This window comes from Melanotaenia boesemani, chromosome 7 (genome assembly GCF_017639745.1).
Source record: "Melanotaenia boesemani isolate fMelBoe1 chromosome 7, fMelBoe1.pri, whole genome shotgun sequence".
Classification (NCBI taxonomy): Eukaryota; Metazoa; Chordata; class Actinopteri; order Atheriniformes; family Melanotaeniidae; genus Melanotaenia; species Melanotaenia boesemani.
In genome coordinates, this window is record NC_055688.1 from 28,098,071 (window position 1) to 28,120,154 (window position 22,084).

General features: G+C 38.6%; 1 protein-coding gene across 3 annotated transcripts in view; it reads left to right on the top strand.

Annotated features, from left to right (window-relative positions):
- The first annotated feature begins 2,152 nt into the window (after positions 1 to 2,152).
- Positions 2,153 to 22,084, top strand: part of atrx (ATRX chromatin remodeler) — a 38,196-nt gene continuing 18,264 nt past the window's right edge. Inside the window, exons 1-27 of one of the 3 annotated variants that reach the window (XM_041989491.1) lie at positions 2,153 to 2,347; positions 3,819 to 3,880; positions 3,982 to 4,031; positions 4,134 to 4,255; positions 4,348 to 4,428; positions 5,652 to 5,761; positions 5,885 to 5,952; positions 6,576 to 7,437; positions 7,489 to 8,989; positions 9,648 to 9,717; positions 13,599 to 13,741; positions 13,820 to 13,990; positions 14,075 to 14,189; positions 14,299 to 14,398; positions 14,663 to 14,836; positions 15,856 to 15,997; positions 16,109 to 16,218; positions 16,354 to 16,500; positions 16,576 to 16,753; positions 17,391 to 17,528; positions 17,650 to 17,825; positions 17,917 to 18,034; positions 19,043 to 19,173; positions 19,414 to 19,508; positions 19,640 to 19,779; positions 21,528 to 21,681; positions 21,799 to 21,899. In XM_041989491.1, coding sequence (XP_041845425.1) covers positions 3,824 to 3,880; positions 3,982 to 4,031; positions 4,134 to 4,255; positions 4,348 to 4,428; positions 5,652 to 5,761; positions 5,885 to 5,952; positions 6,576 to 7,437; positions 7,489 to 8,989; positions 9,648 to 9,717; positions 13,599 to 13,741; positions 13,820 to 13,990; positions 14,075 to 14,189; positions 14,299 to 14,398; positions 14,663 to 14,836; positions 15,856 to 15,997; positions 16,109 to 16,218; positions 16,354 to 16,500; positions 16,576 to 16,753; positions 17,391 to 17,528; positions 17,650 to 17,825; positions 17,917 to 18,034; positions 19,043 to 19,173; positions 19,414 to 19,508; positions 19,640 to 19,779; positions 21,528 to 21,681; positions 21,799 to 21,899 — 5,254 coding nt within the window. In that variant the 5' untranslated portion in view covers positions 2,153 to 2,347; positions 3,819 to 3,823. Of the gene's footprint in view, positions 2,348 to 3,818; positions 3,881 to 3,981; positions 4,032 to 4,133; positions 4,256 to 4,347; positions 4,429 to 5,651; positions 5,762 to 5,884; positions 5,953 to 6,575; positions 8,990 to 9,647; positions 9,718 to 13,598; positions 13,742 to 13,819; positions 13,991 to 14,074; positions 14,190 to 14,298; positions 14,399 to 14,662; positions 14,837 to 15,855; positions 15,998 to 16,108; positions 16,219 to 16,353; positions 16,501 to 16,575; positions 16,754 to 17,390; positions 17,529 to 17,649; positions 17,826 to 17,916; positions 18,035 to 19,042; positions 19,174 to 19,413; positions 19,509 to 19,639; positions 19,780 to 21,527; positions 21,682 to 21,798; positions 21,900 to 22,084 lie in introns of all 3 variants that reach the window. The other 2 variants (XM_041989489.1, XM_041989490.1) reach the window with 2 other exon arrangements.

The window sequence follows — 22,084 nt, forward strand, 5'->3', positions numbered from 1 at the left end:
TTTTAACTGATTCTCTTGTAAAATAAAAATTAAGAATTTGTAAAAGACTAAAAGAGAATAAGCTGCTTGAGCAAAATTTGGCTGATGATGGACACATAATTAACAGAAATTCAAATTGGCCTAATGTCCATATCATCTTGGAGTTTAATAAATTGATTAAGAAAACTCCAGCAGACTTCATGTCTTTCCAAAACGATGCCATAATGGCCTTTATGGATCCTCCTACATGCAGGGAAAATCTACCTGCTCTGATTTGGCTTTTCTGCGCAGAACAAGTGACGTTACTGACAAAGTTCTCTGACTGACCTGAACGAACAGACTGACGTTTGCTTGACCTCTTCCTTCCAGCAGGATTTTCTCCAGGACGCTACTCTGCTTCCACACAGGGATGGTTGCTGTGTTTTATAATGCCATTAACCAGAAACACCTTTATTTTCTTGATAAGCAGGACTGATGATGTGGATCTGCCTACAGGAAAAGACGTCTGTACTAAATCTCTTTTGAATATGTGTATGTGCATTTTGAAAATCAAACATGATATTGACCCTTGTGACATTTTGGGATAAACTTTTACAGGTGGAGAAAATTATCACTGTGTACACATGTGCTTGTGCTGTTTAATTCATCTTACCATACTGCTGATGATGACTGCTTTCACAGGGGTGATACCGGAGCAGTCGACTTCAGGATCCAGTCGTACAATTTGGTTATTTTATAATTTGTTTTTCTAGATTACAGGAAAAAGCAGATTTTATAATAAATATCTGATATGTTTATGTTGGTATGTGCATGTGTGACACTATCCTGTGGTTTGAGTGAACGCCAATGATGTGTTTTAGAATATTTGTTTGTCCACATCTTTCTCTCATAAAGCTGGTTGCTCTGGCGACGCAGACACCGGTCTAAAAACCAGATGGTAAGCTGGTTTTGGACGTGTCTCGGGTTGCTGACCTTGGCAGGCACTGTTACTTCTGTCTGTCTCACTTAATGTTATTCACTACAAAATAGCATGATCCAGAGGAGAAGATCTTCCTATGATGAAGTAATCATATCACAGAAACAACTATTAAGACACCAAGGACACTAAAAGAGGAAATGACAGTATGGTTCCAAGAAGATAGGAAAAGATGTCAACCATATGACGGCTTCACAAAAATACAAAATGTTGTTAAGGAAAATAAACAGCAAAATGGCATCACAACCCAGAAAGAGGGTCACAACTCAATGGAGTCACCTCATCACCTGCTTCATCACAGAAAGTACAAAATGCAGTAACAAACTATTTTTCCACATCACCTGCTTCCACAAAATAAAAAACACTCTATGTGTGTGAATAAAATGGTTACAATTTCCTTGGCAGTATGAGTGCAATGTGTGTGATGTCAAATTTTGGATGCTGCTCTTACTGTGAAATCCTTTGTTTGTTTGTTTTTTTCCCACTTTTATACATAATTGAATTCTATTAGCTAGACCTCTGGCATAGTGACAAAACTTCCAGGCATTTTGACTTGCAGTGCTTACACAATGCCAAAGGGATGATGCGTTTTGGGGGCACTAACTATTTATATGAGAAAAAAATTTAGTTTTGACATATGGGTAAACAGTTTTAAGAAAGAGCTTTTGCAGGTGATCCATGATGTTGTGCTGAACCATCCAGATTATTTTGGCAAAAACACTAAGTGAATGCAAATGAGCCAAAGCAACTGAGAAGGATCTTTGCAATAATGATGGTACTGACTCTTTATATGGGAAAGGGATCTAGTTTTGAAGCATGTATGAACAGTTTTGGGAGAGATATGAGCTTTTGATAGTGAGCTGTAATGTTAAGCAGAACTGTAAGACTGTTTGGCCAAATGAGCTTATAGTTTTAAAAATGTAATTTCTGTTTCAAGAAATTAGCCAAAATAACGGAAAAAAACTGTAATTGGAGTGAAAACTCCGCCCATCCGGCAAGCCACTCGGTCTCATGGGTAATAAATGGAGCAGACCCACTAGAATAAGAAGCCGCTCTCTGCTCTACTTTCCATAGGAAATATTTCCCTCGTTTAGTCGGACGAATAAATACGCGTCGATTCACGTTGACCAATCAGAGCTGCAGATCCTCTGACGTGGCCAGCCAATAGGAACACACACAACATTGATGCTGGATGCGCCATTTTACTGCGTCCACAGTCATCTAGCAAGATGGTCCCTTGCTTTGTCTCTCCTGAGCGGAGTTGTTTCAGGTTTTATCCCTAAATTTTCCTTTCACGCCATCGAAAATTTGCACTTTGCGTCGAACGGAGTTTTCTATAGCTAAAACAAAGGTCCTCTTTGTCTGTCAGGAAATGACGACGGCGGGAAGCAGGTAGGAACATTGTTTATACTGTTTGTTTAGACAAGTCAGTTTTGCATTGATTAGTGTGCTACCTTTGCTAGCCGCAAGCCGGGCCATGGGAGCCTTAATGCTAGTTAGCAAGTTAGGCTACTTCAATGGTAGCTATTAGCTGCGCAACCGGTAATTTCCAAGTGTACATAAACGAATCATTACACATCACATTTAGCATTTGGAACCGCTTGTTAGCACAGCAAAAATTCGAAAGAGGGATTATTAATGGAAATGCATGTGTTTATGTAATATTGTTCCTAGCCAAATATGGCATAGCTACTTACAGTGCTACAAGACAGTGCCAGGCTGCGGATAGTTCGCGGGTTTGTGCAATGGGAAAAAAGGTGTGGAGGCCTGTGTATGCATCCGTGCATGCCTATGAACTGGATTTTGTATGCATTGTCAATGATGCAATGTTGTCAGGGTAGCATTAAAACAATTAACTTCTGCGTTGACTGTCAGCGAACCCCAAAACCTGGAAATATTAGCAAGCTTTCCCCGCAAGTCATGAGCTGATCTTGTCTAAAACCCGGACGGACTTCATTGGGGATAAATAAACCTCTCGGTGCTGAAATGCGAGCTAGACTGAAGTTTAATTCTAATCCGATTTATTGGTAATGTCTGGAATGAGTGTCTTCAACACAGGTCATAGCCATCTAATCAGCACATTATGATGACGCAAAATAAACACTATTTGCCGCGTCTCGACAACCATGTGCTTCCAAAAAGGGAAGCCAGGTTAGAAATAGATTGTATGATAACAAAACGATTTTATATTTTGCGTGTATTAACCAGTAAACGCAGTTTATACAAATGTGGCTGCTGTTAACGTTTTATTTAATCATGCTGGAGGCCGTTTCTTAACCAACTTCCAAAGATTTACAATAACACAGTTACACAATGAACAAAGTTGAGATAATTTCCTATCAGTTACTACATACACAACACTGTGGGCAGGATTCTGCAAATAGAGACCTGGATCACCAAATGATATATGCATTTTATATGTTTTATTCTTTGAATGGAGGTCACTCCCATCAGCAGACATCCATAAGCAATCTGCAGAGGGAAAGAAAGAGCATTAGGCTGCAAAGTAGTAATACACGTGGATTATAAGGATGTAGGTCATTTTGATGCTTGGGAATATTAATTCACAACATTACAATACAATGCAAGAGCACATGGACATCACACATTACTATTTATTACTACTACTATTCCTCACTGTTACAGAATTAAGCTGCTCTGATTTCTTTTCTCCGATGTCATGGTAGGTATTGGGCCACGTATAGTCTTAGCTGATGTACATGAAAAACAAACAAGCAAAAAAAAAAGTATTTTCAAATGATTTGCCAGGTATCTTGCTGTTGATTGCAGTTTATTACTCTGGCAGATGTACATATTTACATATTTACTTCATGGAGGTAAAACCTGTCAAATCCATTCTCAGGTAAAATGAGTCTGGCCGCTTCTGAAACACATCTAGACCAAATGTCAGAAAGAGAAGAGGAGGTAAGTGTGCCAGTTAATCGGCAGCTGATGTGGTGACAACCCTTGTTTGAAATTTGTTCTGAAATGCTAAGCTTTTAAAATTTATTTTGGTCACTTACCAGCCTGGGAGCTCAACAGACAGTATGAAGCCTTTGTCTTCTCGCAAAAAGAGGTGAGGAGCAGAGTTCTTAAATGTCTATAGTTTTGGTTTTATTCTGTAGTCACATGTTGAAACAGATGCAGTTCAAAATATTAAAATGAAAACATGTTTTAGGAAGCCCACCTCTACACCTAAGCACACTGGACAGAAGGAATCTGATTCTTCAGCTGAAAGTGAAAATGATGGTGCTGCTTCTGACAATCCCTCTGATGGTAATACAGGCAATGGAGCTAAAGGTATAAATTGTAAAATTCTTGTTGCATTTAATGTAAACACTACTGCTGCTGAAATGTATGCACATCTCTGTTACTGCTATTTTGTCCTTTAGGCACATTAGTGATGAGTGCAAGTGGCAATGAAAATAAGGGCGCCATGAAACTCAGAGTGGATTTCAAACAGAAAAAATCAGGTAATCATATGTTTTCCTTCAGAAATTACACATGTTCACAAGTAAGCTTGCTTATATATATATATATATATATATATATATATATATATAATAAATATATATATATATATATATATATATATATATATATAATAAATATATATATATATATATATATATATATATATATATATATATATATATATATATATATATATAATAAATATATATATATATATATATATATATATATATATATATATATATATATATATATATATATATATAATAAATATATATATATATAAATATAATAAATATGTGTGTGAAAAAAGTTAATGGATAGCTATAATTATATATTTTGTTTATGGGTAGGACATGATTAAAAACAAACAAATAATACAAGCTTTGTAATTAATTAATGTTGATTAATCACATTTTAATTGCATAACAATTGTTGCCCCAAAAAGCAACATTTTTTAATTAAATGGATTTGAGTGGAGGACTGAATAAAAAGATAGACATTAATATTGTAAACTCAAGCTCTAATAATGTCTGGAAATTGCAATTCCAAACAGTAGAAAAAGAAATAGAAAATATCTCTAGCCCAAAATGAACAGACCTAAAGTTGAAGTGTCATTTTAAGTAGAATTGTTTTCTAATAAGGAGTCTACAACATCCTACAATACTTTTTAAATGTTTTGTCCACACGTTTTATTAATAGACATTAATATCTGACGGTAAGGCGGGACGGGATCACCCAGTATCAGCTTTGTGTGTTTGGTTTTCTGTCTGGTTATGGAACAGAGGCGAACACCTCCTGCTGTGTTAGCTGTAACTGCAGCTGTGAGTTCTAACGGATGGGGAGGGGCCTGCGGAAATGCTGCTGATTGAGAAGTAAACATGCTTTCACGTCAGTTTCAAAAAGTCTCCAGTAACACCAGAAAAAGTGGCTAGATTTTGCTAATCACTTCAATGAAATAGTCAATAGATGGGTCAGAAAAAAAAAAAAAAAATTGCCAACACTGATTTAGCCGAGCTCTGACGTGTCTCCCAATAGGTGTACCGGAAATCATGCACTGACCAGAATGTTTTTTGTGTGTGTGTGTGTATGTATGTGTGTATATATATATATATATATATATATATATATATATATATATATATATATATATATATATATATATATATATATATATATATATATATAAAAATATGTTTGTTTTTTTTTTTTTTTTACCCAGATGACGCCCTGCAGAAGAAGGTCAGTTGCACTGCCTGTGGAAAACAAGTAAACCAGTTTCAGCGCAACTCTGTGTACGAGCATCCAGTGCTCAAAGTACTTATTTGCAAGGTAGCAAAGCGTAGTTACGCATCCCACATATTTTTATTAGTATCTCAGTGAAAATTTACAATTACAGTTTAAAAAAAAAAGTTCTTTACGTATTGATGACAATGTTATTTCCTCTCCCTCTAGCCATGCTACAAATTTTACACAAGTGATGACATCAGCAGGGATTCGGATGGGATGGATGAGCAATGCAGGTACAACAATTTTACACAAAATCAATTCAATCCAGTCAATCCATAAATCACTCAATCAGTAGCACATTTAAACAACAAAACGTTTCCAAAGTGCTGCACATAAAATCAATATACTACAATAAATGAAATAAAACCACATCACAAAACAATTTAAAAACAGATAACACACTGAGGACCACACAACTCACACAATGTTAAAAGCCGAGAAATAAAGGTGCGTCTTAAGACCAGAAGTTTCCTTAGCAGACCTTTGAATTGTTAGGCAGCGTGACTCTCTAGTCTGTTTTCAGAATTTTATGGCTAATTGGTGTATGTGGTACACTGAAATGACGAAAGTACAGCAACATTGCAAAGATATCCTTTTTAGCGTTGTAGCTTGGGTATTGTTGTTTAAATGTCTGGGAATTTACATTATATTCTGTAAAATAGTCATTTTAATAACTTTAAGAGGCAATAACAAATCTCTGACCTTTGCATATATCTCGTTCTTAGTGTAGTTTAAAAAAAAAAAAAAGTTTTCTCTATATATTTAAATTTGTGTGAATATTTTCAAAATCTTTGTATAAATAGTGACAAGACTTTGTGGCTGTTTTCCCTCAAACATTGTTTAAAACTCTCCCCAGGTGGTGCGCTGAAGGTGGGAAGCTCATCTGCTGTGACTACTGCAGCAACGCCTTCTGTAAGAAGTGTATTCTGCGCAACCTGGGCAGGAAAGAGCTATCGGGCATTACCGATGAGAACTCAAAGTGGCATTGCTATGTGTGCCGACCAGAGCCCCTCCAGGATCTTGTTTCCAAATGCCATCGCATCATGGAGAAACAAGAATGCGCGGAACTCAAACAAAAAAAACCTGATAAAACGGAGGTATGTGAAAACAAGCGGGACAAGAGCAAAGCAGCCAAAGAGCACAAAGCAGTTGCCAATGGAAAAGAACACAGTGAAGGCTCTGGGACCTTTACATTTGCCTCCAAAAAACGCCAGGTACCCAAGGAACTTATTAAGAAAACTAAAAAGCTTGTTGAGACTACAACTGGTCTGAACAATACATTCATCCAGTTCATCCAGCAGGCAGCTGGAGACCAGGGGGATAAGACCATCAGGTATCGACATTTGAAAGCCTTCAAGGCGGTGCTTTCTGATTTGAAAAAAGCTCACAGTGCTTTGGAGGAGGCTTTGGAGCCTGAGTTCAGAAACATGGAGTTGCAGAATGGTAATGAAGAGCAACCTGTTGAGAGAAAAAGCGTTAATGTTGTGAAACCTGTAGAAAATGATCACATGAATACTTCTGCAGATTTATTGTGTGAGGCTGATACAGTGCAGGAGTCAGAGAAGGAGCTGCAAAATGAAGATGATTCAGTTTGTGAGACTGAAAAAATGGACAAAGAGCTGCAAAATGAAGACGATTCAGTTTGTGAGACTGAAAAAATGGACAAAGAGCTGCAAAATGAAGATTCTGTTGGTGAGTCTGAGATGGCTGAAGAAGAGGACAAAGAGCTGCAAAATGAAAAGGATTCGGTTCGTGAGACTAAAAATAAGGACAAAGAGCTGCAAAATGAAAAGGATTCGGCTTGTGAGACTAAAAATAAGGACAAAGAGCTGCAAAATGAAGATGACTCAGTTGGTGAGTCTGAGATGGCTGAAGAAGAGGACAAAGAGCTGCAAAATGAAATGGATTCAGTTTGTGAGACCGAAAAAATGACAACAGCGGACCAAGAGTTGCAAAATGAAGACGGTTCTGGTAGTGAGTCTGAGACGACTGAAAAAGTGGACAAAGAGTTGGAAAATGAGAGAGATTCAGTTTGCAAAGCTAAATCTACTGAAGAGGTGGACGAGAAGCAGCCTAACAAGGAGGACATGGACAATGATGAAATGCCCAGTAAGACTGCAATGATAGACCACCAAACAGAGACTGAAATGACTAAAAAAATAATTAAAACTGAAGTCCCTGATGATCTGCCCGTGTCAACTGGTGAAATGTCCTTAGATCATGACATTATGTCTGTGCCTCCTTCAGTTCCTGAGGAGCTTTTTCAGATGGTTGAAAGTCTGGCAGATTCGTCTATGCTTTCACAAACGGACACCAACTCAGTTACAGATGCTGACACAAAGTCAAACCAACCCCCAACAGAATCTCAGCACCCCCATCCCAAAGTTAAGAATCTGATAGTCAAACTGACTCCTGTACCAGTTGTAACAACATGTGGGTCAAGGTTATCTAGATCTCAAAACAAAGAAAAAGTTGTAGAGCAGCAGAAAAAGGGTAAGGGAGAATGTAAGGATGAGAAAAAATCTGTAAATAAGACAGAAAGTCCACCTCCCAGCCGTCGCTCTAGTAGAGTTAAAACCACTCCTTTGAGAAAGCAGACAGAAAATAGCAAGAATGAGTCCTCTGAGTCAGAGTCAGAGGAAGACAAAAAGGACAAGGCCAAATCCTCCAAAAAGTCCAGGAACACCAAAAAAGGGGACAAGAAAAAAACTAAGGCTTCAGACAAAACAGTTGAAGACTCTGACTCTGATGAAGTTCCTCACGCGTTGCTGCAGAAAGCTGCAGAAGGCAACAGCACAGATGAGGAACAGGAAAGCACATCAGCCAAAAAGCGTTTAGTCAAACGCAAAAGGAAGTCTGAAAGCTCAGACTCGGATGCGGAGACTAAAAACCAGAAGGCATCCAAAAAGAAGAAGAAAAATGATAAACAGAACGATTCAGACTCTTCTGACTCAGACTATGATCAGGAGAAAGAAACAAAGAGAAAAGTAAGTACGGAAAAGAGGAGATCCAGCCGTGTGAAGAAACTAGATGCCTCAAAAGAGGGGGGAAAAAGCTCACCAGAAAAAAACGCCAGCAGAAGACGATCTTATGAAAAGAAACGAAAGGGGAAGGGCATGAAAGGAGATTCCAAGCTGCAGTCCTCAAGTGAGGACGAGGAGGAGCAGCAGGCTGAAGATGACTCAGGAGAAGACGGCGATGAGCAAAAGATCAAACACATTGTGGAGGAAAATGTAGTGGGAGGCAGCACAGCCTTCCATCAGTCCTCAGGTAAAGTGGTTTAACTTGGACATCCATGCTTTTTTCTGCTCATCAGAAGTTTCATGAGGTCGTGAGATTGATCAGATCTGTAGATAAATAAATAAATTGAAAAATTACACACACATAGTTCTTGAGGCAGCATCCAATCAGCTTCAACACTGAAGAAAATCTATTTTATGATTTTTGCATGTTAAGAAAGGAGGCTAGTGTGATAGTTCACATGTCTTGGTAAGCTGAAGGTTTTTATTAGAGTAGATGTTTCCAACCTTTTTTCCTGGAGGCACCTCACTGCCTTTGGAAAGATGCCCCCAAATTCAGAGCTGTGCCTCCGTTTAAACTACAATGCATACAGTTTCTAATCAAAAAGGCATCAATCAGCTGTTTGATTTGTAAATCCATTAATCAAAAATAATTTCTTGCTATTCCATGAAACAAAAACACACCTCATTGTGGAGAAGCAGTGTTTTATCCTGACAGTCTTTTGATAATCTAATGGGAGATGATTTTAAGCAAATCTAATTTTTAAAAACTCTAAGGGGTAACGGTCGTGTGCACCGTAAGGGAGAGTGGGTTGGGACCCCAGTTTGGAAATCACTGTACAGTAGAATTGTTCTCAATTGATCTTTGTTTTACTGAATGTGTGCATGCATCTTGTTTTGTTGCACAGGAGATGAAGTGGACAATAAAGATAATGCCAGTGGGGTCTTTGAAGATGATGATGACGATCCAGAAAATAGGTATTTAGAAAACGGCATAATTTCAAAGATGCTCCTATCTGGTGATCAGTGTCAAGAACTGATTTTAAATTGGTACCAAGTATCAAAAATCTCTGGGAGAAGCCAGAATTCATTACCTGAATTCATGTAATGTAAAAAAGTTTTTTCTTTACAAAATCGTTAATGAGAAGACGGTTTCACACTTTCTAAAGTTAGTAAGCAGTCCATCCATTGAATTTAGATTAAAATCAGTCACAGGCGTGTAAAAAAAAAAAAAGTAACCTCATGTTAGCGAGTAAGGCTTTCTGCAGCGCTGAGAATCTTTTACGTGAAACAGTAGCTACATCAACAGAGCCTCCTGTTAGAGCTGTTTAAAAATATCCATTGATTTCATTTGATTCAAATTTAATTTGAATCACAAATCACACAGTAGTCAGTCACATTTCCTCTAAAAGAGATTTACACCTCGTTCTTTTATTTAAAAAACTAAACAGTCTGATGTTATTTATCCTTTTTTCATGACGGTGTGACATAGCTGCACACGGCTCAGTTCTGCCCTGATGCCACAAACATAGACATGTTCTTGCACACACAGGTGAGCACACACCAGCGGACAGAGCGCGCTCATCTGAATACATGTCAGCCAGCTGAACATCAGACAAAAATATCTTCTTTTTTTTTTAATTCCAAAGGAGGTGAAGATGGAAAAGCTCTGGCTCCAGTGCGGAGCAGTCGGAGTATTGCTCCTCCTCCGGTGTTACGCAGAGTGTCACGTACATTGCAGGAACACACACAGCTGAACAGGCTGAAGCTACCGTCTTTGTAGTCATTTCTGAGCTGTATTAGAGCTAAATATAGATCCATTAATTTTTGTAAGTTTTTTTTAATGTCAGCATGTTAGCAGAGATCTGAACTTTCAGAATATTTACAGCGGCTCTGCTGACATTTAAAAAGTAAAATTTTTCTGTCCTAAGTGTTTTTTTTTTATTAAATGTTTTTACAGAAGTGCATGTAGACGTGTCCTATCGGATTATTTCAATCATCTGATTACTCCCAGATGTCTCATTTTGATGGTCATGTTAACAGACTCATCGTTTCATAAAAGTAGTTATTTGAGAATATCGTTAATATTCAAGAGAAATTGGTGTTGCATTATTATCTGTAAGTGAATCAATATCAAATCGGATTTAATCAAAATTGAATTGAATCAGACTTTTTGTCTGTGATAACCATCCCGACCTTCTGTCTCCAGCGCTGATTGAAAATTTACAAACGTTATCCTGTGACCGCTCTGCGATGTTAAAGTAACCTTTGCTGTCATTTAAAAAACATGTCTGCATTTGCAACATCTAGGAACAGCATTGTTTTAAGTCAGGATCACTAATTCTGGTCCCTGCTTGTACACACCATACTGAAAATAACTGGTCATTGTGAAGAACTTTACATGCAGCCTTTGAGTAATTTAAAGATGTTAAAAACCTTTAGTAAGTGGTCTGAAGAGTAGCCCTACATGCAGTCATGTTTTTCTGCACTACTGAGTTGGGCTGCCACTTTCTACTACATTTGATTTGACTGTGTTGCATGCTTACTTTGTTATGTGGTACCTCTACTGCCTCACTTGGGTTGGTAGCAAGGGAGCAAGTAGATAAATTTGTCATCATAGACCAGGGGTGTCCAAATTCGGTCCTTAAAGGCTGCTGTCCTGCAGGTTTTGAATGTTTGCTGCTGCAGCACACCTGAATCAGATTGATGGGTCAACATGCATCTGCAGAACTTGACAACAAGCTGTTGAGGAGGGATTGGATCAGGCAGACATCTAAAACCTGCAGGATTGCGGCCTTCAGGACCGGAGCTGGACACCCCTCATAAACCAATACAGCTGCTTTATACCCAGTCTTCTAATCTTTGTTCATTGCTACCATTTATAAAATGAAAGAAATAATTCTCAAGACTACCTTTCTAATTATTTGGTGTTTTAAAAACAATGTAGAAGAGATAGAAAATTAGCTTCTTTCACAGCGAGGTTACGGGCATGTCTTAATCCAAGCCGACACTAGGCAAGGCAAGGCAAATTTATTTGTATAGCAAATTTCATGTACAAGACAATTCAAAGTGCTTTACATAAAACATTTCAACAGGGTGCAGAAAGCAATACAAGTGCATTAATAATAATAAAAAAAAAGATTAAAAGAAATGCAATTAATGAAATAAAAACAGATAAAATGCAAGAAATAAAATGCAAGAAATAAAATTTCAGTGTGGAGAAATAGTAACACACATAATCACAATAAAATAATAAATTACATTAAAATGATTAAAAGGAAGATAAGTTAAAAAGTTACCGTGTAGATTTCATGCATAGGTGCATGAGAAAAGAAATGTTTTTAACCTGGATTTAAAAATGTCTACATTTGGTGAAAGTTTAATCTCCACTGGCAGTTTGTTCCATTTGTTTGCAGCATAACAGCTAAATGCTGCTTCTCCATGTTTAGTCTGGACTCTGGTCTGGACTAGTTGACCAGAGTCTTTGGATCTAAGAGCTCTGCTAGGTTTATATTCTCTGAACATATCACAGGTGTATTCTGGGTTTAAACCATTCTGGGGTTTGTAAACAATCAGAAGGGTTTTAAAATCTATTCTGTGACTGGAAGCCAGTGTAAAGATTTCAAAACGGGTGTGATGTGTTCAGATCTCTTAGTCCTGGTTAAAACTCTAGCAGCAGCGTTCTGGATGAGCTGCAGATGTTTAATGCTCTATTTAGGAAGTCCTGTTAAAAGACCATTACAGTAATCCAGTCTACTGGAGATGAATGCATGGATGAGTTTCTCTTGGTCTTTCTGGGAGACTAAACTTTTAATTCTGTTGATGTTTCTGAGCTGGTAAAAAGCTTCTTAGTGACACCAAGCGTTGGATTGTCCACCCACTAATAGGGAACATGAGATGGGTTTAGTCTGTCGTGAGACAGGTTAGTTTTACCCTACTGATGATGTGTTGTTGCAATAGAATATCTTATCCTGGATCATAGGGTGCACTACTTTCAATGTTGCGATGCGTCTGACTACACAGCTATATACGAGATATATATATATATATATATATATATATATATATATATTTTGTCAAGTAACCAACGGGATAGTTCTAATTTACAGCCCTCAGTGCTAAATACACTTTTATTAAAGATCAGCAGCACATGTGCATTAAAACAGCTGACTGAAAGGAAAGTACCTTTATATTAAATTAATTGCTCCTAAAACAAAATAAAGAGGAAAAGTGATGGCCCTAAATCATAAATATAGTGTTTGAGCAATTTGTTTCACCTGTTATATATTATTACTACACAAGCGATTATAATTTATAGTTTTTCTTAAATTTTATTCAACAGGTAATTTTTAAATTAGTGGTATTGGCATGGAGTGCCATCTACTTTCATACACTTCAAACCAAAACAATGCCATGATCTTGGGTGGCCCAGGATGAACAGTGGTGGGATAACATCAGGAAAAACTGTGTACAGTGGAAGATTACGCAAAAACTTTAAACTTCAAACAAAGCGCGTTTCATGATTTAAAAAAAAAAGGAATTTTTCAATTCATACATATTAAAAATAAAACAAGCTTTTACACATCAAAATAAATTTACATAACAATAAATTTTTTTTTAATGAAACGTTTAATTTTGTTAATCTGCTGTTTGAAATGGATGATTTGAAGTTATTGTAGCTGTTGTGCAAAGTAGTTTTTGTTAGTTCAAATAGAAATGGTAGTGTGTAAAGTTTGAAAGGCTGATATTTGTAGTGAAGTTTTGTACCATTTAAAAATAGCGTAATTGTTTTCACTAACTACGTCTTTGGGATTGATGTGAAACCCTCCATTTTTGCCTGTGTTTTTTGTTTTCCAAAGGATCGCTAAGAAAATGCTTCTTGCCCAAATAAAATCCAGCTACTCTTCGGGAGCAGAGAGCTCCTCTGATGATGAAGAAGCAGAGAAGGAAGAGAAGCCCTCCAAAACATCTAAAAATAAAAAGCAGACAGAGGAGGAACAAGGTAAAGAACTATTAGATATGTGTAAATAAGCCAGTTTACGTTTCAGAGTCTCTGATTATTTGTGCCTCTCCTTTTAAGACGAAGAAGAAGCAGAAGACTCCGGTTCAGATATTGAAGTGAAGAAAAGTGGCAGACGCCACAAACTGCTTCGTCATAAACTTTCTCTGAGTGAGGGGGAATCAGGGGAGGAGAATACTGACTCTAAAGAAAAGAAGCACAAGGGGGGCAAAAAGAAGTCTGGGAAGAAAGGCAAATTATTTTATTTATTTTACTCTTTCTGGATTTATTTATTTGTCAGATTTGACTTTTAATTGACTTGTTTTTGTCCATCAGTAGACAGTGATGACTTTGAAGACTCAGACTTTGAAAAGTCTCAGTCCAGGTCAGAGTCAGACATGAGTGAGGAGGTTAGTGAATCAGATAAAGACAATAAACGTCGAAAGACAAGGTGAGAAAGGGCTTCATCCCATCAATTGCAGTAATTTATTTCTCTTCAGATAGATCGGGATAAATTCTGTGCTGCTTTTAGATGAATAACTTTTGTTTTGTCTCTATAGATCTTCTAAAAAGAAGGATGATGAGAAAAAGAGAAGTTACAAGCAGAAAAAGAAGCGACGCAGGATCAAAGTCCAGGATAGCTCCTCCAGCAATGAAAAGGTGTTTTAAATGCATCACACTCTCCAGCTGTCCCAAAGCTGTTGCTTTTCTTTTTTTTTTTTAATTTCTTGGTTGGATTACTTGGTGCAGGAGGTTGTTGGACCTCCATCAAATTTACCAGTCGAGTCATGCATGACGCCTAAAAAAGTTATTTGAACTTAACCCTTAAGTCTGTTTTGAGGATTATTACTCATCACAGGAAGTGGCTTTTTTTTACCCAAAGGCTACAGATCAGAGGGCTGAATTTAATACTCATTTCCACAGAGTGGAGAGGAAGATGATGATTCAGACGGAGAAGGACGTAAAGGCCGAAAGAAGATCCGCAAAATCTTGAAGGATGACAAGTTGCGCACAGAAACGAGAGATGCTCTGAAAGAAGAGGAAGAAAGGAGGAAACGTATCGCTGAGAGAGAGGCTCTCAGGGAGAAACTCAGAGAGGTAAGTGTGAAATGGTTTTGGAAAATGGACTGAGCTGACTAGACACACGGGAGGATTTTTTTTTCTTTTTTCTATTCTGTGATAACATCATGATAACCATTTTCCCCAGGAAATAGTTTATTATATGACCTAATGAGTTGTGGTATATTGTTGTGAGTTTAGCTGTTTATAAAAACTATCAACAGAACTAAACACCAGTAAATAAGATGGCAGGTATTTACTGTTAGTTCTTAGTAGGGGTGGGAGTTGTTTTCTAGACCTGCCCCTGCATATGTTAAGTATAAATCCTTTCTACTACCTGTCAACCAATTTCTTTAGTCACATTCATAAATGGTAAACCTGCTTATCCAACATCTGCTCAGCACCAGTGGTTTAGAGAAGACATCCCCTTGTTTAATCTTGTTTTAAGATATCTGAACCTGATCCGTCTGGCTGTAATATGACCTGCAGATTTTACAGCTGTGTCCCTGGCAAACCTCAGCTAATGATGAAAATAATATAAAATAAATGCAAACAATAGGCTATCTAATTGATGACAGTATTGAGGAGAATTTTATTAATCACCATTCATATTCTATTCTACAGTCATTTAGCAGACGCTTTTCTCCAAAGCGACTTACATCTGGGAGTAAGAATAACAAGTAAGAAATCAAACAGGAGGGGCGTCATAATTAAGTTGTAGTCAGATTGCTGTGAGTCCAGTTGGACACGGGTGCTGTCGTGTAGTAATAGAGGCAGTGCAATATTTTTTTTACCCCTCCCTACAACAGTGCTTTTCTTTAATTACGAGATCACAATTTCCTCACACAATATCATCTTGGGCGGAAGTGCACGCAGCTTATTCAGTGCTGAGTTGTGCCAAAGAGCTGGACAAATCGTTCTAACTCTTTCTAACAAGTAGAAGAGTTAAGCTAATTCGTGATCATTCCAGTATATGATGAGTTATGCATTTTTAAGTAATATTAAAATAATTTTTAGATGTAATTGACATATTTTTCTCCCCTTAAATCCACCCTCAGGTTATTGTTGTGGAGGAGGCTTCCCAGGTGGTCTGTCCCATCACAACCAAGCTGGTATTAGATGAGAATGAAGAGACAAAGGAGCCGCTGGTCCAGGTCCACAAGAACCTTGTTACAAAGCTCAAACCTCACCAGGTTGATGGCAAGTCAAATCAGTCACTTTATTTATAACCAAAACAAAAAAATGGGCCAAACAAACCTAATATACTCCAGACTAAGAGAGGTCTCTGTCTGTCTTTGAATTTTGTTTTAGGGGTGCAATTTATGTGGGACTGCTGCTGTGAGTCTGTGAAAAAGATTGAGAAGTCTCCTGGTTCTGGCTGCATTTTGGCCCACTGTATGGGTCTTGGAAAAACTTTGCAAGTAAGTTTTTTTTTTTTTTTTTGGTAATTTTCTCCTAGGTACAGTAAATTTTTGTACTCACAATGAGCTAATAATGGTCTGAAAAAGTTCTATGATTTTACCATGTTTAAGTGTAGTTCTAATTTCTCCCTGCAGGTGGTGACCTTGATTCATACGCTACTGCTTTGTGAGAAACTTGATTTCACCACCGCACTGGTGGTTTGCCCCCTGAACACTGTCCTTAACTGGCTTAATGAGTTTGAGAAGTGGCAAGAAGGACTGAAAAATGATGAGAGTTTAGAAGTAAGATCATAATCTTTCACGCCCTTTTGCTTTAACAGTAAAGTGGTGCTGAGCATTTCTTGTGACGTTCAACAGGTGACTGAGCTGGCCACAGTGAAGAAGCCACAGGAGCGAGCATACGCCCTGCAGACATGGCACGAGTCGGGCGGTGTTATGATCATTGGTTACGAGATGTACAGAAACCTGACGCAGGGCAGGAACATCAAGAGCAAGAAGCTCAAAGAGACCTTTCAGAAGACGCTTGTAGATCCAGGTAAAGAGTTTAAAGGAAGGGAATGGCAGTATTTCCGTGGTTGCTGAAAATCCTTGACTACTAGAATTTTAGTTTTGTGTTCCCAACATGTTTAAATTGCTTGACTTTTGAAAAGATAGATGCAGCCACTACTGTGGAGGTATCCAGTGGAGTAGCAACGGGCATTAAACATCTATTGATCACCCAGTGGACTGTGTTTGTCAAAGACTAATTTTCCCATATTATAAAAATGGAATTGATTTGTTTTATAGGTTAGTCAGGTTATATAGGAGGTCAAATATACTTAAAGCTTAATTTTTCAAAAAGCTTCACATGTATTTTTGAGTTTCACTTTGTCACCCTTTTGTACAATAATGGTTTTTACAAATTATTTTTACTGATTTTTACTTAATAATCTATTATCAAGGGGAAAAGTTAGAAAAGCATAGTTTTTACTTGGCATTTTGCAAACACCTCCTCTGCTGTATACTTTTATATTTTGCTAATGACCTGCTCAAATGACACCTGAAGTCATGCTAATCTCTGATATGTTTACATTTTGTGGTTGATGATACCTGATGTTATTGATGGTGTTATATTTTAGCCGTTGCCTCTCTAAAGCTGCTTGTGTAAAATTGTCCTTGTTCACTTATATTAGGTCCAGACTTGGTGATCTGTGATGAAGGACATATCTTGAAGAATGAGGCATCTGCTGTGTCCAGAGCAATGAACTCCATCAGGACAAAGAGGAGGATTGTGCTAACTGGAACACCGCTACAAAACAACCTTATTGAATGTGAGATATTGCAGTTACTCTGAGTGCTCTGGATAAATGCAGATGGTTGTTATCTGTTATACATTAAGATTTTGTATGGGTGTCAGCATTAAAATATGTGATCTTTTCCTCCTTCATATAGACCACTGCATGGTGAATTTTATCAAGGAAAACCTGCTTGGGTCAGTTAAGGAGTTTAGGAATCGCTTCATTAACCCCATTCAGAACGGCCAGTGCGCTGACTCCACTCTACAAGATGTCCGGATTATGAAGAAGAGGGCTCACATTCTCTATGAGATGCTGGCTGGCTGTGTCCAGGTAAAAGATTAGTAAAACTGCTCATTCAGCTTCCCTTTGACCTCATAATTTTTGCCTCCTTAAATAAGTATGTATTTCTGCTCCTCCACAGAGGAAAGATTACTCAGCACTCACCAAGTTTCTGCCTCCCAAACATGAGTATGTGTTGTCTGTCCGGGTGACTCCACTCCAGTGTAAACTTTACAGACACTACCTGGAGCATTTCACAGGTGAGAAGGTTTTCCTTTTTGTGTTTTGGGACTCTGGGGACATTAAGTACAACTTTTCCAATGATTATCTGATTGCACAGGTTTATCTTTGTCTTAAGTTAAAGTAGTCTAGAATAGTCCAAATCAGTTTTCTTTTAAGTTTGGTTTCTTTACTGGATATCATTTATGCAGACAGAGGTTTCAGATAAATGGAAGGCCTTTCTGGTATCTCACTTTTTCAAGTGCTTTGTTAAGTCGTTTAGTGGACTTTCCTGTCAGAATGTGGTCCATGACGTGTGTGTGTGTGTGTGTCAGAGTGGCAGCTGGCACTGTGCCGCAGGCAGGTTTTAAGCCCAGTTTCCCACGTTTCTCCCTAATGAAGAGCTCTGGGAGAGGGAGCAGAGGGTGTGGGGTAATAGGGAGGGAGATATGGGGGCATAAAGAAAAGGGAAAGAAATCTAGAGGGAGTAGGGGCCAGAAGTTTTACACCAAAAACAAAGAACAGGAGAGCTGGTATGTAGGGGGATTGGTGGTATGTGCTGTGGCTCATTAGGATGGGTTGTCCACAGTGCACACTGCTGATTTTGACACTCAGACTGTGGACCTCCACAGTGGCTTCTTCAAACCAAAGATGACCACTCATTCAGCAGAGTGGGAATGGGCTATAAATGTTTACTTCTATTTCTGCTGCTTATGTAAAACCCACAGCAACTTTTGACCTTCCAGGGTCAGTGTGGGCCAATTTGTTGAGCATAGTATTTCGGCAACTGCCACTCACTTTAGAAAGCTGCTGATTGAACAGATTTAAAGACAAAGAATAGACATTCAATAGTTTACTTGATAGCTTTTATTTAGTTTCCACATTGCTGTGAGAATGACTGACACACTTGTCTTTTAGACCTACACACTGAGGTCGAAGTTTTGTTACAACATATTTTCCAGAAATCATCTGTGTGTATAAACTGAGTGCATTTTGTACATGATCTGAGCACACATCCATCTTCCTGCTTATACTCCTGTTGCATGCAGGTGTGGGGAATGCTTTGGAAGGGGGCCGAGGTCGTGCAGGAACCAAACTCTTCCAGGATTTCCAGATGCTCAGCAGAATCTGGACCCATCCCTGGTGCCTTCAGCTGGACTACATCAGTAAAGAAAACAGGGTACAGCTGGGAAGAAGAGACTAAACCACACTAAACTCTTCATATAAAAATTGAACTACATGAGTTTAAGGGAGGAAAGAAGGAAAATGATAAAAATGTATCACTGACTGATCAAGCATCGGGGAGAACTGTGCACATTTACACTGCAGCAGAACTTTTACCACCCATTTTACAGCCCTGTGTTTGGTTGCTTTATTATCTGCACACAGATGATTCTCACTCAGCTGTGTGCTCCTACAGGGTTTCTTTGACGAAGACAGTATGGATGACTTCATCGCTTCAGAAACGGAAGAATCCTCAATGAGTCTGACATCTGACGATGAGAAGTCAAAAAAGTAATGTCACATTCACGTCATGATTTTCTGTATGCAGTTATACTGATATTGGTGCATCTAACAGCACTTCTCTCCCTGATCTAAAACTTTGCCTAAATCCTCTGTTCTCCCACACTCTACACGTCTGATAGGAAAAAGAAGCAAGGGAAAGGGAAAAAGAAGGACTCGGATGACTCGGACAGTGATGATGTGGAAGTTATTAAGGAGTGGAACAGCAGCTCTCGTGGCAAGAACGGAGAAGGTCGAAACAGAGCAGAGCCTGTGGAAGAACGTAAGTTTCTTATACTTATAGGGGCATTTCAATAGCTAGCTCCATCTTGATGAGGGTTCCCACGAAATGTCTTTTATAAAAACTTAAGAATAGGCCTGTCGCGATAAGCAATAAGTCAATTAATTGAACGATAAGAAAATAAGAGCACGATAAGTTTGCCGGCCGCGATAATTTTTATTAGTCCCCCCTTTACCATAAACTGTGTATGACAATAGGTTTCACTATGGCGTATTTCGACTCAACGCTCTGGTTTCTTGCGGAGTGATCTCTCTGGTGTCATACTTGACTGCAGCATGTTGCAGCACGAGCCGGTAAGCCGCATTTGTTTTGCAGGGCTGCCAACACGCAATGGCCGTGAGACTTGCGCATTTAAGTGGCTTCTCACGCTCTCGCGCTAAACCTCCGATTCTCATGCTGAAATATGTAAATAAGTCGAATGGAGAAATAATAGATGCAAGCACCTCCTCTTTTATCATTTCGCTGCTCCCCACATGTAAGCAGAACACACACATCTAGCTTACGACGTCAGTACAAAGCCCCCACTTCCTGGTCTACCGTAATAACCCCTGTAATCCGCAGGCACATTACGCAAATAGAGTCAGCCTATATACTAGTGTTGTGCGATGTGTCTAACTTTGTGTGTGCGATCCAGCAGCTCAGTGCGCGTGAGAGTGAGCGTGAGCGCAGAGGGAGGAGAAGAAGAGCTTATGAGGAACGAGAGTAGCAGAAGAAGAAAAGGTGTGAAGAGAAGAGACGGAGCGGTTAGGCAGAACAGTCAGGAAAAACAATAACGGTGCGTTATAATAAAGCCGTTTCTCAGCACAACCGCTGTTTCCTTTTTTTTATGGTGCTCCACGCCGTGAGCGGCGAGAGAAGAGAGTAATTGGGAGTTAACCCCGAAGCCAACTCCACTTCGGCCCTGGAGAGGACGGATCTCCCCCGTGTCCTCCGACTACTATCGGCGGATAAGAAGCGGGAATGGTTAACACTAGCGTATTTGACAAAATACACATTAAGAGCAATGCCGGCTAATTGAGAGGTTTGGGAGGATTCCCAGTGGGCTGCATTACTTTTGGGCCGGCGTCCCGGCTTATGTGAAAAAGGCGCTTTTATTTATTTAGTTTATTGATCTTTGAAAATGTGTACTTGCATTATTATTATTATATTAGTTGAGAATGGTCTCAAAATGACACATTAGCGCTTTGCGCAATATTATCGTTTATCGCGATAATTTCTGAGAAAATTTATCGTACAGCTAAATTTGTTATCGTGACAGGCCTACTTAAGAATTTTATAGACAGTGGTATGTGGGCTCATAAACGAGAGCCTGAACAAACACCATTCACCACTTTCCATTAGCTCTTGATGAGAATATTTCTTCTGATGCAGAATTATCACATGCTCGCCTAACATGCGTCCTCCATAGTTTCCGCATGATTTTCTATTAAGACAAACCCTGAAATGTATATTTAACAATATATATATATATCTCACTGATCCCAGATGATAGTAGCTTTGTATAAGGTTTAACCCTGTTAGGGGTTCCTACATTTAGGATACCAAATTAGAGTTCACCTAAACTGACTACTTTATTTATACTGAAAAATGAGATCATTTTGTAGCTTAAAAATACGCAGTATTCATCAGTCATTCTAAAAAGACTGTATTTCAAACATGTCAGCCTGATGTTGGAGAAATCTGTATTGGCTGCATGAAGACTGATTTCTAATGGTGTGTATCACAACCAGCTCGGGCCACTAGCTCTGCACCAGGGAGTCCTTGCTCTGCAGACTGGCATAAGGAGTTTGTCACTGAGGCTGACGCTGAGATCCTGGACCACTCTGGGAAGATGATACTCCTCTTTGAGATCCTGCGCATGGCCGAGGAAGTAGAAGAGAAAGTGTAAGTGTGTTTCTACTGTGTGCAAGTAAACACTTCTTTCTTATGAAAGGTTTTTGGTTAGTCACAATTGTTGACATGTAACTGTTGCTGAGGGACTGTGGGTTTTTTTGTCTACAGGTTGGTGTTCAGTCAGTCTCTCATTTCTCTTGACCTGATCGAGGATTTCTTGGAGCTTTCTTGTAGAGCAAAAGATGAAGAGAAAGTCTCTCCATACAAAGGTATGTTTTGCCATCTTAAGTCTTTAAATCAAATTATGTCTTATGATGTGTTAATCCTGTTAACCTTCAGTGATCGTCCCTAAAGATTAATGTTATGCTTTCAAAGTCAACAATTTGTGTTAATATTGGCTAAAGCTATTATTTAGGATAATGAACCAACCCATCACTGAGATTGAGGAGCCAAG